Source organism: Eschrichtius robustus, chromosome 1, assembly GCF_028021215.1.
Source record: "Eschrichtius robustus isolate mEscRob2 chromosome 1, mEscRob2.pri, whole genome shotgun sequence".
Lineage (NCBI taxonomy): Eukaryota > Metazoa > Chordata > Mammalia > Artiodactyla > Eschrichtiidae > Eschrichtius > Eschrichtius robustus.
In genome coordinates, this window is record NC_090824.1 from 41936150 (window position 1) to 41955522 (window position 19373).

Here is a 19373-nt window from a genome sequence, read left to right on the forward strand (position 1 = left end):
GCTGTGAGAACCCACTTACTGCGGGGAGAGGTGGGGCAGTGAAGGCTGTGAGTGAACTGAAGGGAGATCTGAGAAATGAATAGGAATTAAACAGGTAAAAAGCACTGCAGACAGTGAGTGAACAGCAGCCTTGCAGGCCACTGTGAGCTTTGGTCTTTATCTTGAGAGCAATCAGAGGTCACTGGTAGATCTGAGTAAGGAGAGTGACACAGATTAAATAATAATTGGGAGTGCCTAGGCACAATGCCCAGAGTGTAATGAGACCCCCATCCCTCCATTCCAAAAGTATCTCTGCTCTGACTCATTCCGTTTTAATAATATGGCTGAAACAAGCATGCAAGATTCTAAGAGACTATCACACAGCCTTAGAGATCAATCAACACCTACTCGATGTCCTACCCATTCCAGGACCATGGCCAGACATTACAAAGGATGCAAAGATGAATAACAGACCTGGATCTCATGGAATTCAGATTCTAGTTAGGAAGACAAGATGACAGAAGGCTTCAACAGCTCCTCTTCTTAGGATAAAGTCCAAATTCCTTAGCTGGTAGGTAGGGCCCTTCATGGTATGGCCTTTGCTGACTTGCTCCACCTTGCTGCCCCGGCTGCCACCTCCTCCTCCTCCTCCTCCTCCCCCTCCGCTCCCCTCCCCTCCCCTCCTCCACCACCAGCAGCCACCTTTCAGCACGTGGGATCACAAGTTGCCCATTTCTGAATCTTTTGCACATGCTGTTCCCTTTTCCCAGAGAGCCCTTCTCACCATGTCTAAGAATCAATCCTGTTTATCTAAGCTTTTTCAAGGGATCTGCTATTCCCTCCAGGCAGCCTACCCTGACTTTCCTGGGGTGGGCAGCCCCTCTCTGCTCTCCTAACCTTATGGCATTTATCACATTGCTGCAGTTATGTTATCAGCATGTATGACTCCCTTTCTAGACGCATCCCCAGGGGGCAGGAATGAAATTTGTTCCGTTCATTTTTGCATTAATTGCCAGTCCCCAAAACAATATCTGACATAGCTGGATTGCAAAAAAAAAAAAAAAAAAAAAAAAAAGTAAGGTGAGGGAAGCTGGGGCAGCTGGGAAGGAGGGAAAGGGGATTATTGTGGGACATAGTGAAGATCAATGAGTTTCGATGATTAAAACCCATTCTTTTCTCTTTTTTGCAGTAAGATGTACATACAGTAAATGTACACTCTTAAGTATACAATTTTCAAGTTTGGCAAAGGTATACACTGAAGTGGTTTTTGCACTTTATGCGTCAGAAACTGGTTGTACCATTGTACTCTCCCACCAGCAATATATGGCAGTTCCAGTTACTCCACATTCGCACAAACATTTGGTGCTGCATCTTTTTAATTTTAGCCATCCTAGTTTATGTGAAGTGGTATCTCAATGCAGTTTTAATTTGCATTTTCCTGATGACAACTGATGTTGAATATACCTTTTCACAAGTTCACATGCCATTCATACGTATTCTTTTATGAGGTATCTACTCAAATCTTTTGCCCATTTCTGAGTTGTCGGTCTTATTGTTGCAAAACATGTCCTTTGTCAGAGGTATGTACTGAGAGTATTTTGCCTCACCTGTGTCTTTTCATTTTGTTAACAGTCTATTTTGATCACTGTGTTTTTTTATGAAATATAACTTATTAATATTATTTCTTTTAGAGTTAGTGCTTTTCGTCTTCTGCAAGAAATCTTTGCAAGTTGCAGATCAAAAAAAAAATTCTATGGTTTCTTATGGAAGCTGCTAGCTTTAGTTTTACCTTCTGTGTTTGAAGCTACACCCCATCTCACAGACACCACTCTTGGGGTCATTCTCTGGTTACAAAATGGATGGATTGATTTTGCCTTCTTTCTTTTCCAGCTACTTGCACTCATTTAGATAACGTTGCTGGGCAAGTTGCGGAATGAAAGCACAATTAATGCAAGGAGGAAAAATAACAGAGTACAAACTAATTTGAAATCATCTCACACATTAGTTTCTTCAAAGCTATGAAATTACTTCAACGTAATATTACAAGAGAATTTTTCATTTTGATAATTAATTCAAATACTGAAAGAGGCAATCATGGAAAACAAAACAATTAGGATCACTGTACCTCAGATAGTATCTCTTTACATGAATTTTTTGAGAAAAAAAAGTCAATCTGTAGAGGCAGAAAGCAGATCAGTGGTTGCTTGGGGCTACAGGCAGGAGCAGAGACAGACTGCAAATGGACACAAGAAGGGATGAGGTGATGGAATTGTTCTAGAACTGGATTGTGGTGATGGTTGCAAAACTGTATAAATTTATAAAAATGCACTGAACCGTACACTTACAATGGGTCCATTCTATGGCTTGTAAATTATATCTCAATAAAGTTCTAAAAAAAAAATCAAGCCTGGTTGTTGGAGCCCCAGGAAAACAAAGAATTCAGAGTAGAGAAAATAGAGCCTTGTGTACACAGTAAGGAAAGAAAATTCTGGTTGAACGTTAGATAAACCGAGGAATTGCTTTAGAAGAGAAACTGATTGAAAACAAATGTATGAAGAGGAGGGAAAGGGAAAAAGCGGAGCTCTTTAGTGTAAGTAGTTCAGTCTGGGAAATGTGACAACTTCAGATACAATTTTTGTTTGAAACCGTGATCACTTCCATGAAATATTCCTGTCCTTTCCTTGGAAATTACATAGATTCTATTAGTATGCCTTCCATTTAGGCCAAGAGATAGGCAATGTTTCCCCCAATGTCCCTTAACATTAAATTAGGTGATAGGTTAATATTAATGACTGAAGTCCTGAAGAACATTTTCAGTGTTTTTTGTTTTACCTGAGTGGTGGACTAGAGAAGAGTATTGGCTCCTCTGCGGGTTAATAGCCCAGTTTTTCACTAAGATTAACAAACAAATGTAGTTAGCCCAACCTCAATCCCGGTTGCTTCTAGATCACCTTACTTTTACTTTTTACCTCTCACTTTACTTTTTTTTTTTTTTTTTCCTTTTTGCAATCCAGCTATGTCAGATACTGTTCTGGGGATTGGCAATTAATGCAAAGATGAATAGAATAAATAAATTTAGTTCCTGCTACTATACCTCAGACTGGGATGGCCTAGCTCCTTTCATCGGCCAAAGAATTTTGTTTTTTTCATATTATTCTTTCTTGGACAAAGTTTTAAAAGTTAAAGGAAAATGATTTAGCAAATGAAAAAAAAAAGAAACATCTGCACCAAGCATCACTCCTCTCCACGGAAAGCTCAAGTTTCTTAAAAACTGAAAGCAACGAACAAAACCCTAAAGGCTTTTCTTCTTGGGGAAGATATCAATTATGTTTTTCATAGCTTTGTAAAATATTTATTTCATATAGTTATAATATCTTGGAGAAAAGGTAATAATTAGACACTTTTTTATTAAGAAGAAAAGAACTCTGAAGGAAGCCCAGCTGCAGGAACTAAAGTTCTAGGTTTCATCCCTAACAAAGCATATTATCAAGCCCCACTTCTAAAAGATTCTGTACAAAGAAACCCCACCAGTCCTACACTCTAGAGTAAGCAGGCAGCTCTATAGAGAAATCTATTTAAATCAGAAAACAATTGGCACAGTACAAATCTAAGGAAATGGATTGATTTGCTAAATAAAGCAAGGGAAGGAATTTTGAGATAATATACAATAAGGGTCTTTTGAATGAGTTGAAAAGCTCTTGTCAGAGATGTGAGCTAAACTGCAATATGGGATTATTTATGACACCTTCAGTCCAATATTTAAAGCATTTATTCTTTGAAAATCTACCAAGTCAATAGATTTCAGTGAGCCAACAACAAGTGAGTTTCCAACTAACAAGAGAAATCTCTAATAAAGGAATTCAGGATTTCTATTTCTAATGAGTTAAGCTAACTCTATATTCACACAGAAGTAGGAAGACATATGATGAACGCTGGGAGAAATGGAGATTAAAAAAATGAGGAGAGGGAGAAGCTAAGACAGGTCCTTGGGGTCACCCTGCCAATCAACCCATTGTTTTGTATGTGTTTCTGTTTTGGGTTGTTTGGGTGTTTTGTTTTGCCTTTGTTTGTTTGGTTTTGGTTTTGGTTTTCAAACAGTCCCTGACAAGGTAATCGTCCATCTGACTCACTGTATAGAGCTCACAGAATTTTCAACATTTTATTATTCACACAAGGCTAACTTTTCTCCTTCAAATTAAATACACCAGGTATTTACCCACAGCAAACGGGCCCAAGTCACCCATCCTAACCCCACCCACCAAAGGTTTCCCACATACCCAGCAAGCAGCAACCCCCTGGTTCACCTCACACACACCCAACATCAGCAGTGCCTTCCCTGGATTTTGCCCTCTCCCTCGTCCACCCTCGCCTCCCATCCCACAACTCAACACCACCAGATATAAGTCAAACCCTCTCAGAGGGACAAGTGAACAGACCTGAAGTCACAAGACATGGTGATAAGTACCACATCACGGGGAAAAGGCCAGGCAAAGCAGTGGAGGGCTGAAGGGTGACACTGTGGCAACAAAAAAATTACCCTTTTATAAACGGATGGAGAAAATGTACTATTCAGCTGTAATAAATCATTAAATTTATGAACATCCAGCCTTCCCACAGCAAACGACCATCGCATCAAGGAGTCATGAACTGCCATCACACCTCTTAAAATTTAACCACGATGACCCTGAGAACAGTATTTTATTTTCACAGAGGTGGTTTGGAAACCTGAAAGTTAGATACGACTTTTGTTTGTTTAAATAGAGGTGCATTCAGTGAATTATTACCTGTTCCTAACCAGTCAGGAAAGACATAAATGGAAAACAACGGAGAGTGCTAAGCCCCAAAAGGGATGTGTACACACAGAGAACAAACCTTGAAGGTTTTCAGCTTGTACGATTTCTGCCAACGTTCTTAGTCATTACACAAAATACCACAATGTGACTCACCACCACCTACACAGCAATGTTCTCTGTGTCTGATAGACGTGTTTTCATTCAATATATAAAAAAAAGAAGTGAGAAATCCCACAAGCAAAGGGTGACTAATAAAAATAATTTTTAGTACCTCACTACCCATGGTTAATCGTTTTATACTATTTCTTTTCCTACTTTTAATAGTAGGCAATGCAAACTATCCAGTTTGCTAGACAAAGTCTGCTGCTAAACCTGTAGGCTTCTTGTTTGGCTTCCTTGTGTTATTTCAACTAGAAACTCATTAGAGTAACTTTAACTTTTTTATTTTATTTTTGGCTGTGCTGGGTCTTCGTTTCTGTGTGAGGGCTTTCTCTAGTTGTGGCAAGCGGGGGCCACTCTTCATCGCGGTGCGCGGGCCTCACTATCGCGGCCTCTCTTGTTGCGGAGCACAGGCTCCAGACGCGCAGGCTCAGTAGTTGTGGCTCGCGGGCCCAGTTGCTCCGTGGCATGTGGGATCTTCCCAGACCAGGGCTCGAACCCGTGTCCCCTGCATTGGCAGGCAGACTCTCAACCACTGCACCACCAGGGAAGCCCTAACTTTTAATTAGTCTGCATCACCAGCAGTTTTCCAGTAATCTAAAATAAATAACTCTGTTCTAAACATATGTTAAAATCATCTCCCAATACCCATCCAGCCACCCAAATTTCCAATTTTTATATTTATAATCTAATACAACTTCTGCTGACAAGGCTTAATTGAGAGAATTTCTAAGCAATGTTTTCCTAAGTGAATGGAGGGACTTTGTCTCCTGAGACACAGAATCAGCTTATAGAGTGACAGATGAGAGAGGCACCCTAAGGCCCTGTGGGCAACTGTGAAGCCAAGTTCCATACACGTCCCCCTCCCTCAGTGACACCAGCACTGCTACCGCCCAGACTCCTCCCCACCAGCTCAGCGTGTCCTCCAGAGACTTGTTGGGCAGCTCAGCTGACCCTTTTAAGTTTTAATTGGGTCAAAAGATATCTAGCACAATGAGTCTCTTCCCACACTGCAGCTATTTATTTATTTCACCATGTAATATAGGGTAGAGAGACTGTTAAGGACAGAAAATATTTCTTAGACATTATCACCCTTAGCCTTTTAATCTGCTATCCTTCATGCCAACCACTGTGGTGCTCACACAGTAACTGACAACCAAATGAAGAAGATGAGTAAACAGAATGACAATGGGTGGGCAGGGATGCAGGAAGAGTGCAGGAATCAGCCCAAATCTATCACGACTACTTCAAGAATAATTCAAAATAGGAACCCAACTGCTGGATGATTCAGCCGTCATTAATTCCTGCACACACACACACACACACACACACACACATACATTCACTCAAATACATCCTGAGCATCTCATGTGTAATCCTTCAGTAGTAAGTTACTCATCCAGGCCACAAGCATTTACTGAGCATTGATTCTGGGCCAGATACTGCTCTGGGGATCCTGAGAGTGAAAAAGCCAGATAGGATGCCTGTACCATTCTGCTCTCTGAACGCAAAGATACATGTTCACAGTGGATTTAACATAATGAGTGTCCATATGTGAATAAACTCAAACCAATTGTTTAAAAGATGGCAAAGGACTTGCTTTTTCTTCTATATCCGAGAAATACCCATCTTTCCTGAAAACAACCCATGCATATATTCTAAGTGAGCTTCCAGTCATTTGGTTTAGTTTAGTTCTTAAATATTATATTGTGTAATGAAATAAACATCTAGCAGCTGTAGGCTGTTTCCAGTAGATTCATTTAAAATTGGACAAGAGGGGGAAAATTCCAACTTTTTTAGGAATCTGGTTTTTAAGAATATATATTATATATTATATATATTACATATATATATATTTTTTCCTTCATCCATGAGCCAGAAAATCATAACTAAAAGATGTAGCTGGTACTGAGCTCCTACAACGCGAATCAAGAAACAGTTTGAAATGCCAGAGGAATTCTGGGAATTGAAGGTGGAGGATAGGGGATTCCAATCACAGCGGATAAAAGAAGAGTTGAGGACAGTTTAGAACTGAAATACACGATCCATGTATTGGGCATTCACCTCCCGCAGGCCATGTGACATATGTTTTGTGAGAGCAAATGGTGTTTAAATGATTCCCAGTGCATCAATAGATATTCTCAAGTGCAGTTATTTGTACAAACTAGCCATTACTGAAACACATTTTCAAAATTACACTTGAAAGCTTACCTAAACCACACTATTTATGGAGATCAAATTATCCTCCCAGTCTTTAAAACCTATATTGGTTTGTATGGGGACACGTAAAGAGTTGGCAAGTAGTGCAGTTTGCTGACTTTGTGTAATTCGCACATGGTAGCCTGAGGATTAAGTTAAACAATCAGATATTAAGTTGTAGCCAAAAGCTAAGTAGATACAAACCGCTCAGCGTCTCTTTAGGACTCCTAATAATGAAAATCATCAAGGCCAAGGGGACTCATAACCATTTTCTCAATAACGTTATCAGTTCAGAGATGGTTTTGCAGTATTTGTATTAAAAAAATAAAGGTTTCATGTTTCTTTCCTCCATCTCTCCCTGCGTCCCCACCCCCATTTCAGTCCCTAATCTAAATTAAGAAGCACCCAGAAATAAACGGACTGATAACAAACTATCTAACATGAAGTAAAAAATGTAAGTGGAGAAAACGACATTTGGAATGGTCTTGATGAGATAAGATATAAATTTAGGGCTAGAAGGAGTAAAATGGTTTTGTGGTTTTATCTTAAGCTTTCCTGGATTTGTTTTTGTGAATCAGAAGGTATGAAGAAAACTTTGAAAACCATCTTGACCATCTTGTCTCTAAGCAGACAGGACCTCAACCAGTACAAAGGGGTGTATACTGTCCATTGGGATGAAGATCTACTGCCAAACCTACTTGATTCCTGGATGTATTACAAAGTTCTGCTCAAAAGTACAATAGAGGGGCTTCCCTGGTGGTGCAGTGGTTAAGAATCCGCCTGGCAATGCAGGGGACACGGGTTCGAGCCCTGGTCTGGGAAGATCCCACATGCCACGGAGCAACAAAGCCCGTGAGCCACAACTACTGAGCCTGTGCTCTAGAGCCTGCGAGCCACAACTACTGAGCCCACGTGCCACAACTACTGAAGCCCGCCCGCCTAGAGCCTGTGCTCCGCAACAAGAGAAGCCACCGCAATGAGAAGCCCGTGCACCACAACGAAGAGTAGCCCCCGCTCGCTGCAACTAGAGAAAGCCCGCGCACAGCAATGAGGACCCAAAGCAGGCAAAAAATAAATAAAATAAAATAAAATAATTAAAAAAAAAAAAAGTACAATAGAGAAAAGCAAGCAAAACCACCTATATCCACATCCCCTGTATCACAAATCATCAGGTGTTCTCAGGGCCTAAATAATTTGTTTATAAAGTTCTGGGTTTAGGATTGTTTTTGGGTCACCTTTAAATTGACTGTATATTGGCAGTAGTTCACATCTACCCCATAGGAATTTTAGCACTGAACACATTTAAGCCCATATCTACACTCCCACTTCCCTTTGTGATGTACTACATGTTTTCATGCTGTTCCAAACATTTTTCTATGAACCCATCAAGTTGATTTATCCAAAAATGCCACAGTGTCAAGGGAATATCTACTCAATATTTTTTTTCTTCTCTGTCAACTAACCATGTGCTTTAGATAAACAGGATTTTCTCTTTTGACTTTTATAGGTTTGTCAATTGGACAAAAAAAATTAACCTCATGGAAATTGAACAATTTTGATACCAATTCCTTCATTAGACTACGATTTTTGGCTTCCAGACAACTGAACACTTTGAGACTATTCTAGATATATCTTTGAAGTCTTTATATAGTCTGATTTCCTCTGCTTAATTACCAAGCAATCCTTTACACTCCAATTAAGAACAACAGATTAAAACTATGACTTCTTACATGCAGTTTTTTGGTACTTCCATCAGGTTAATATCAAATGTTCCTGCTACCCAATTTTTTCATCTTTCTTGGAGACAAGGAACTGAATAGCTCCTGCAAGAAACTTTCTATTCTTAGTCATGGTCTTCATATAAAAGGCAAGTTTTAAAAATAAACGGATAAAAAGTGTTGAAACTTTTCATCAATTCTGGTGATAATGGAAGAATTTTATTATTAAAGAGGGCTTAAAATAGCCCTAGTAATAAAAGAAATTATGCTGATAGTCTGAGAAGATGGGTACCAGTTCACATGGCTAGTAAAAGAACAAAATCTGTACACTGGTAAACCATAAGACTAACTTTGATTCCTGTAGCTCCTTTCATACCAAAGTGACTTCAGAACATAATGAAAAATGAAGAGATTACTGATGTACGTTCCCAAGGGAATTCATCTGGCACAGCTTACCTTGACTGTGAATTCATCTAACTCTGATACATCAACTAAATCCTCTCATTCCTACTTTCTTCATTTCTCAAAGTCTATGCTGGTTACTAATGTTGAGAGTGTCCTCAGGACTTAATAAAGATAAAACTGACCCATACTAAGTTATTATATTTATGAACATACAAATCTTCTCATTATCCACCAACACTATCTTCCCCATTGAGACGTTAACTTTTGTTGACAGTCCTCAATTGCATAAAAGGTGATCATTAATAAATTTCTCAATAAGTTTCTTTAAAATATTTTATGTTTCCTGGAAGGCACAGCACTGTATAACAAATTATCCCAGAACATTAGACCCATTGGCCAAATAAATGGTAGACTAAACACTGAATTTGAAAGAAGGCAGATTAATCAGGAAACAGTATAAATGGAATTGGTAACATTTCAGGCTTAGGAAAACTTGGGTCCATACTGCCTATTATTCCCAACTAGCTATAAATTCACAGTGATGTACTATATTAGAAAGGAAAGTTTTCCTCTGGTCCGTCTGTGAAACTGATTCCAAGTACAATTCTAAAATAATGACCATACTTGTCATAAACCTGGTTTCGCACCTAAAACCTCACCCAGGCAAAGCAGTTGTACGTTCTGATGTTTCACAAGGCAAGAGAACTGAGGGAACCTGTGAGGAGATACCAGTTCCAATGTGGCTGTTCCTGTGAAATATTCTGCAGGATACCCTTAGCCCACCAACTCTTGGCATATTCAAGAGTCTACGTATTTGGATAGAAAATTGGAAGGGAACTCTTAGTAAATTCCCTTTCCTTTCCATTTCAAAATTAAAGTAGCCAGAGGAGGTAAGCATTGAAACAACGCATCTCACCTCAACAACTGGACTCAATGGAAAACATACTCAGAATCTACCCAAGGAGACATGACACTTTTTGCTAAAACTTACTGATACCGCACAGAGACTGCAATGAGCAAGGGTTATTTTTGTAAATATAACCAGACAGCAAAATATTTTTACGTACTTTGGTATATTTAGTTCATTGAGAGAACCTGTAAGAAAGCAGAGGTACTGTCCTTTGGTTCAAATAAGAATCTGAGATATATAATTAAATCAACACAACCATCCCCATCCTCTTTTCCTGGCTCTCAGAACCCCAATCTGCTCAGGCTCCTATTTCACACTCCATCTACACTGAACTTTCAGTTCCTTGAGCCTTCCACATTTTGTCTCTCACCTCCAAGTCCCATACATGCTGTTTCACTGTCTGTAACACTCTTTTCTCTCCTCTTCGCCTGGATAAGTCCTTCTAGTTTTTCACGTCTTACATTAAATATCGCTTCCTCCAGGAAGGCTTCCAAGATCCTTCCACACTAGGTACCTGTGAGGCTTGGGGGTAGGTGTAAGCAGCATCCTCCTTCCCCAACAAGAATGGAATTAAATGACAGCTAGGTTAAGAAATCAAGCAAATGGAGATCAAAATACCTTCCTTTTCACTCCTGAAAGCTGGGTTGGAGAACCCAACTTTCATCTGTAGACAAGTGGGCTTGTTGAGATTTCAGTGCTGAATTAAGACACTTAGCCACTCATCATGGAGACAGCTGGACAATTGCAGAACTCCCCAAGGGGGTTCAAACCTATGAAGTTTATAGCACCAAGGGTCACAGAATGTATGCTTTCTGAAGGCAGGTTGATTTGCAGAGAATTACAGAAAGGGAGAGAGACTAAACTATGCATATTCCAAAGAGGAGTTGGAAGAGAAGCTGAGAATATTACTTCCCGGCAAGAGAGCTAAGAGTGATGGAAATAGAACCTGTGAATCAACTCTTACCTTGTGAAAAAAGAGGGGAATAAAGGTTCTTCCCCAAGAAAATGTACTGCTGGAGCAGCCCCTCTCATAGCCCTCGGTCACAGTGGATAAGAAAGAGTGCCTGTTTTGTTGCCTGTTTCCCCTGCTAGACCTTCCGCCCCACAAAGTCACTAAGGACCAGCTGCCTCAGGGCCTGGCACAGAGCAGGCACTTAACACACACACATACATCAAAAGAATCGATCTGTCAATTAATAACACATTCTTCTGTTTATCCCCAAGGAAATCTTCCACTGCTAACGTTAAGATGGAAGAAGTTACTTGAACAAGGACAGTGCACAGAGCTATCATCCCCAGCACTCTTCAAATATGTTGGTGGGGATAATCTAAGACCTAAAAACCCTGTAGGAAAGACAAGACTTTAGCTGAATCTTATTTTCAGGGAAAAATGCTGAATCTCAGATGGGCTACATTCTTGATTTGTGGCTGAGGCAAAGGACAAAGCAGAAGTGGAGAGGGGAGGAGGAGGCGGTAATACAGAAAAAGGACTGATGCTCAAAGGCATAAAATATATGCAGACATCACACTAATGCTCAATATTTTATTTTTAAATATCCCAAATCATTTTAAAATTGTGGGCAAGAAGACTTTATTTCTATTTGGCAATTCTCTCTCTCTCACACACACACACACACACACACCACACATTCCCAAGTTATACATCCTCAGTTCTCCAGGAGGTATAGAACCGCTTTAAAAGTAGCTGGTCGACTGGTAGGGAGTGGAAACTAACAAGAGTTGGCAAAGATGCGAAAAAATTGGAACTCTCATACACTGCTGGTGGAAATGTAAGATGGTGCAGCGCAGCCACTTTGGAAAACAGTCTGGAAGTTCCTCAAAAGTTATATACAGTGTTATATATGACCCAGAAATCCCGCTCTCAGGTATATACCCATGAGAACTGAAACTATATTTCCACACGAAAAAACTTGTATATGAATGTTTAGAGCAGCAAAACTCATAATAGCTAAAGACCGGCAACAACCCAAATGTCCATCAGCAATGAGCGGATAAACAAAATGTGGTATGTCCATACAACGGAATTTATTCAACAATAACAAGAAATGAAGTACTGATACATACTACAACTTGGAAAAACCTTGAAAAGATTACGCTAACTGAAAGGAGGCAGTTACAAAGGACCACATATTATCTGATTCTATTTATATGAAATGACCAGAATAGGCAGACTCACAAAAACAGAGACTAGATTAGTGGCTGCCTGGGGATGGTAGGGTTGAGGAGAAGTGGCAAGTGGTGGCTAATGGGTAAGGGAGTTGCTTTTGGGGGTGATGAAAATGTTCTCAAATGTATTGTAGTGATGGGGGCACTACTCTGTGAATATACCAAAACCCAGTGAATTGTACACTTTACACAGGTGAATTATAGGGTATGCGAATTGTACCTCTACAAAGCTGTTACTAAAAACAAAGCGGGGGGTGGGGGGTGGTATGGGGCAGAGTGTGGGTCTGGGACCTCCAGAAATCACTACATCCTGAGGTTGGACTGCTCCGGACTGCCCCGCCTGTGGCAGGGAGACTGTTAGAGTATGAGGCACTGCTCAGGGCCCCCATTCTTTAAAGATTCACAAGGCCGACCTCCCACCCACGCCTGCTTTATTTATGAGATGATAAGGGTGCAGTAAGTAATTCTGAAACCAACCTATTTGGTATCACTTTTAAATACATCAAAATGAGTGACTCATCAGATGAGACAAAGGAAACTAGTTTATAACAACCGGCTCTGATGAGATGCTTTCCACCAGATAGAGACAGAATGGTCTGCAAGTTAGGACCCACACTGGCGTGCTCACAGCAGCCAGATCAGCTTTCAAGAAAAGGAAAAGCCTGAGATATCTGCCTGGGTGTTGTGTCCAGAAAATACCTGAACTATCTCCTATCCTTCTCGTTGTACTAGGATGTGGGGTATAAAGCACCCATGACTAGATGCCAGCCTTTTAAAAGAAGCTGTCTTCTTTAATCTTCACACCAACCTTAGCAGAGAGATGGCATTATCCCCATTTTGTAGGTGAGGAAATAAACTCAAATTCCAATAGAAACCATTTCAGAGGAAGTTACCCTAGGTTGCAGCGTGCTCTGACTCCAGAGGGCACGTGGCCTCCCTCTCCTAAGCGTGGGCACAGACAGAACTGCTCCCGCGACTAGTCAAGAGAACCCAGGGCAGAGGTTCCCAGTGGCTTTGAGCCCACCTCCTTTGTCCCAGGATACCCTTGGCAGTTGGATGGATCCGTGGTCTAAGTCCCTGAAGTCAAGAGTAGACAAAAATCCATCCATCACTCACCAGGACAGATACAAACCTCAAGATAATTTGTTTTCCAATGGTTTTGGCTTAAAGTTCTGGTTTGGCATTGGCTTTTTAGCAACTAACAGCTGTAGGCAATTTTCACACAGAATAAAGACATCAATAAGGCAGAGAGTGGAATTTTCTCCTTTATGAATACAGAACAATGAGCTGTCTTCAAGATGTACATGGAGCTGCCACCACAAAGGCTCTGGCTTGGGTCTCATTTTGGGAGGCTGACAGAATACAATTGAAAGGACACTGGAGGTGGATGCTTTGAGTGGTACTCGCTCTGCCCACCAGCTCCACTACCACTGAGGAGGCCTTCATCTATCAGCAATATCTGTCTCCTTAGGTTGACTTTTGGTTTTAAAATACTTTAACTGGGCAATAACACCAAGCACATCAGTGCATCATTACTGTTCTTCTTGATAGCCATCCTGATACATGATTCTCTGCCCATCCCTGGGAAAGGACTGTGTCCTCCACCCATCCCAATGACCTCAGGCTTGGCCATGTGACTTGTGGTGCCAGTCTCTACAGAAGGATGATATGTCCTTACCCTGCGTGATTTGCATTGGCCAAAGAAATGTGGGCTAAAGTGACACGTGTCATTTCCAAGCATAAGCTTAGAGCCTGCTAGCAGTTCACCATGTCTCTCTTTCCTATTCCATCAGGCCTGGGTCTTGGTCTTGAGCAGAATATGGCACAGAGCAGAACCACAGCTGACTCACACTAGACATGCAGCATTAGCAAGAGATAAGCCTCTGCTGTTGTAACCACTGAGATTTTGCTATCACAGGATACACTAGCTGCAGATGACCGAGACGGCCGTTAACAATGATCCCCTCCACTTCTCTTCTCACTTTCTATCCCTCCTCACAACTCACCTCCTCCAGAAAGCCTTCCCTGACCACCCTCCTCATCATTGTGTCCTACACCCCAAAACACATTTACACAGAGGTGTGTGTGCTTCTTCCTTTGGTGGCATCATACCTCTTGTTATACTGCTGAAACTGTCAGCTCTTTGGGAGCAGGTTCTAGTTTTCCATTTTGAACCACCTCACTAACATCTAGAACAGAGTTCTGCATGCAGTGGAAATGGGAGAGGGTAGAGAGAGATTCCTGAAACGCTGAAAATATTCAACGTCATCAAGTGTAAACATGCTGCCGGGAGTCATCTCTTTTCCCCACCAATTCTGGTTGGTAATCAGCCCATTAATCCACTCAGGAGGCCAGAACTCAAACATCAGCTTCATAGTACTCTCTCTTCTTGGCTTATCTCGTAAGAGAAGCTTATAGGTGAATCCTGGTCCATCAAAGCTGGAGTGACAATCAGTTCAGTTATTAGCCCTTGAGGGCAGTAACATAGCCTACGTTACTTTTTTGACCTAAGTTTCATGTAAAATGATAGCAGTCTCTAGTATCTGTTGAATAATATAAATGGTCTGATTAGAACTAACTCCATTACAAAATGCCAGTGGTGATCAAGGGAGGATAGAGTCCTCGTGTAACATCTATTGAACCCCTAAGAAGGGGCAGGCTTTGGGCCATTCCCACTCTGCATTATTCTCATTTAAACATTACATCAAACCTAGGAGAAGGTGTTTTTTTTTTTTTCCTTCCGCTTTCCGGAATGTAGACTCGGAAAAGTCATATGCTTTTTCCATACTGATACAGATAATAAAGTCAGAGCAGTAATTTGAACCAAGGTCTTCCTAATGCCCGTGCCAGTGCCCTTGACTGTGCCATAATACCCTCCGGAACACAGAATGGAAAGAAACACTACTTCGCAGGTGCTTGACAAACTAAGTTGAAGACAGCGCCTACATCTCTTGATGAATGGGTCTTACACTAGATACATCCCTCACTTCAGTATAGTGGATTCTAAAATATGATAGTGTCTATAAAAAGCTTCCCACAACAGTTATTATTGCAGTCCTATCATTAGGCTAAATAATTATACTCTACTTAAGTAATAATGTCTTTCATCCAAGGATCAAGGACAGGAGGGACAGTATGACTAATTTTTTAAAAGACACTATTACTACACACTGGGAGTGGCGGGAAGCATGGCAGTAATCCCAGCAGGTGTGAAGCAGATGAAGGAAATATTTGCGCACACAAGCATCTCAGGTTGGGATGGGGAGGAATTAGAAAGGGCAACTTAGGAAGCAGTCGTGCCACATATCTGAAGACCTAAAGGTCTAAATCCCTCCACTTAAAGCACCAGCAAAGCCCTCTGATGCTACCCTTTTCTTTCTCCTTCTCCACAGGCTCAGTGCTGACAGTTGGGGTGCAGATCGAAGGGACGGATGGGGGCCATTTCACTGAAGAAAGGCAAGCCTGTGTCTAACCAAACTGTCCACATCCTCTCCCCTCCCTCTTGGATAGCCCCGACTACCCCTGGGATGGAAGTCTGAGACTCACCACAAGTTCACTGAACATGACGTCCAGCTCCTCCACAGGGGGCATGGGTAACGCTGGCTCCATGGTCTGAAGCGCAAAGTTGCTATCATTTCGCAGCCGATACGTGATTTCTGGGTGATCATTATTTCGGAAACAGCAGAAGATGAATGAAATCCCCCGTCCACCTCTCTTCCTCGGGGCCATAGCTGAATTCTGTTCTATTTCTTGACCGATTAAACTCTGCGAAAAGAGGACATGGCATGTTAAGAATACAAAAATGGATAAGATATATATAGTTTTCAAGTCAGACCAATTCAAGAAAGAGCCCGGGGAGCCAGAGGCAGTGTCAGTGGAGCCAACACCTGGAGGCAACGTCTGCAGGGCATAGGGGACAAGCCCGAGAGGCTGGGGTCCACCAGGGCAGAGAGCACATGCCCGTCTAGGCACTTGTTCAGTGTTTCCTATGACCCACTGCTGAGCAAGCAGTAACACTCCAGCCACCGCACGCCACGGCATACGCTCCAATCCCATTGGGCTCCTGGCCATTCTCTGCGCATCGTGTGCTCTTTCTTGCCAACCCATATTGTTCTTGTTACTCCCCTGCAAGAATGATCTTCTCTTCCTTGCCACCTAGAGGATCTCTTATTTATCCTCTAGGGTTCGACTGCAATTTCTCCTTTGCTTTCCCCAAGCAGAATTAATAATATATATGCTAAGACATATCTATCCATTCCAGCTCATGTCACAGTCGAAGTTCCTTAGAAAGTGTCTTCCTATTAGACTGGGATAACTCAAAGCAGGGGGAAGGGGCTGTGTATCAAGCAACTTGGTGGCCCTAGTGCCCCGCACAGCACCAGGAAGTCAGAAGACACTCAGTTAATGTTTATTGTGTTGAATAAATTCATAACAAAGGAGGAGTGACTTAACACGAGCTAGAAGGGTCCGAGATTTTCAAACAGAAAAGATCAAATGAATTCACTGATAGAGAGATGGTTAAATAAATGATAGTATATTCACATAATGGAACATTACACACTCACTAAAAAGAACGAGGCATCTGTGCATGTAGATATGGAAAAATGTTCAAGATACTATGTGATATGTATACTATATACTACAGGATTACATGTTTTAAAGCATTTATGAATATATGTCAGGAAGTGTTATCGGCAGTAACCTCCAAAAAGAGGAGATGGGAGAACTACTCCTTTTCACTTTATACCCTTTTGAATTTGAATTTTTACCATAAAAATACATTTTTAATGACTGCATGGTTTTTTTTAAGTTACAGCTGCATGTATTGTCTTAGAAAAATTTCTAAGTTATACTGTCAAGTGAAAAAAGCAACTCAAAGAATAATGTGTATAACATGTGCCATAATGTCTTTTAAAAACAATCTTACACAAAAACCTAAATAATTTACGTGGGACTGCATAGCAAAAGGCCTAGAAAGATACACAGCAATTTCCTAACTCTGAGAGAGGAAGGGGTTAGGGAAAAGGCAAGAAAGGAAACACACTTTTTATGAGATATATATATATATATATATATATATAATGATGAGAGCATATTCCTGTATAACTTCTGTAGATTGTCAATTTTTAAAAAGAGATGGGATTGAAAGGAAAAAGAAAGGTGGATTATGAATTGGCCCTTGGTGAGCTGGAAGGGCAGAGGAGGAGAGCCACATCTGTGCCAGGAAGATGGCAGGAACAAGGGCATGAATTCCAGGGAGGAGCCAGGGGGAGTCAGCGTAGAGAGGAGGGCTGGTGTGAAGAAGCTGCAACCCAGGCTGAGGAGTCTGGATTTATCCCACAGAAACTGGCAGTCACACTTAAAAGCCTCCCCTACACTTCTCTCTTTAAAAAAAAAAAAAAAATTAGAGAAAGCAGATGTGGTTGGGTCTTGACTACTCTTATCCTTTAGAGCTGTGGGCACATGACTTTGATGGAGAAGCTACAGTGACCGCTGAGCACCACAGAGAGTGCACAACAGATGATCAGACAATGTATTAATGTCCTCGTCCTGACAAACACAGCACGTGCAGAGACACAGGGCTAACACTACAGCAGGCACTTCCTGAGACAGAAGAGAAGACTGAGGGGGAGGCAGAGGCCCGCAATTACCCTCGAACTGATTTCTATGGGCGACTCCATAGAAACAGGGTCAGAGCTGTGTCACCCCCCAGGATGAATTTAAAACCAATGGGTAGGGCTTCCCTGGTAGTGCAGTGGTTAAGAATCCGCCTGCCAATGCAGGAGACACGGGTTCAAGCCCTGGTCAGGAAGATCCCACATGCCGCGGAGCAACTAAGCCCGTGCACCACAACTACTGAGCCTGCACTCTACAGCCCGGAAGCCACAACTACTGAGCCCACGTGCCACAACTACTGAAGCCCGTGCGCCCAGAGCCCGTGCTCCGCAACAAGAGAAGCCACCGCAATGAGAAGCCCATGCACCTCAACGAAGAGTAGCCTCCACTCTCTGCAGCTAGAAAAAGCCCGCATGCAGCAACGAAGACCCAATGCAGCCATAAATTAAATAAATAAATTTATTAAAAAACAAAACAATGGGTAGAAGCTGTAAGGAGACATAAGGAAGAATTTTCTAATGTCTATGATTGGGATAGGATGCAGGTGAGGAGTCCCTGGCTTCACTGTCTTCAGACTAAAGTTAGCTGTTAGAAATGCCTAAGGTGTGTAAGGTACCCCAGCTCTTAGATGGGAGATGGGAGAGAGATTAGAGATTTTCAGCAAGTGCTGACTTGAGCTTTTCACTCCAGCTTCAATTCCAGCAGCTCTGCTTTTATCCTTTTTTGGATATTGACATATTAGGTATCAATCTTATTTTATAAAAATGTCCTGAGGCTACTCACTGCAATTATAAGAACACGCAAAGGCCACGCAACAGCCTCCAAGGGCATCACAATCTGGCTCCTGCCTGCCTCCCCACCTCACCCTGTAGCTTTCTTCGTATGGGTCACTGCACTTCAACTACACTGGCCATGCTGGGTCCTGCCTCAGGGCCTTTGCATCAGCCATGTCCTTGACTGGCATGTTCTGGCCACATCTGTGCACGGCTGGTTCTTTTCATCATTAAGGCCTCAGCACGAATTTCACTTTCTCAGGAAGCCATCCCCAACCACTGTATCTGCCCCAGTCCTGTTCCATGCTCCAGTCACTCTCTATCCCTTTACCCTGTCTGAAGTTCTTCAGGGCAAGTACCACTATTTCAAATTATCCACTGTGATTATTTCATGGGGTCAGGGGCCTTGCATATATTGCTCATTGCTGTGCCCCCAGCACATGATAGTACATGGGACACATGTACATGGGATACTCACATATTTAATAGCAGACTTTTACATAAAGTCTCATTTAAACAAAGGACTTTACTTCAAAAAAATTTTAGACTATGGGGCATGGGGATGAAAGTCAAGGGGTCTTTAAGCTTTATCTGTACGATTTAAATTTTTAAAGAACAATGTATCCATACATCA

General features: G+C 41.7%; 1 protein-coding gene across 1 annotated transcript in view; it reads right to left on the reverse strand.

The window, feature by feature from the left end:
• DAAM1 (dishevelled associated activator of morphogenesis 1) overlaps window positions 1–19373 on the reverse strand; it is a 172826-nt gene that overhangs the window by 97438 nt on the left and 56015 nt on the right. Inside the window, exon 2 of the mRNA XM_068544676.1 lies at window positions 15897–16115. Coding sequence (XP_068400777.1) covers window positions 15897–16079 — 183 coding nt within the window. The 5' untranslated portion in view covers window positions 16080–16115. The remainder of the gene's footprint in view (window positions 1–15896; window positions 16116–19373) is intronic.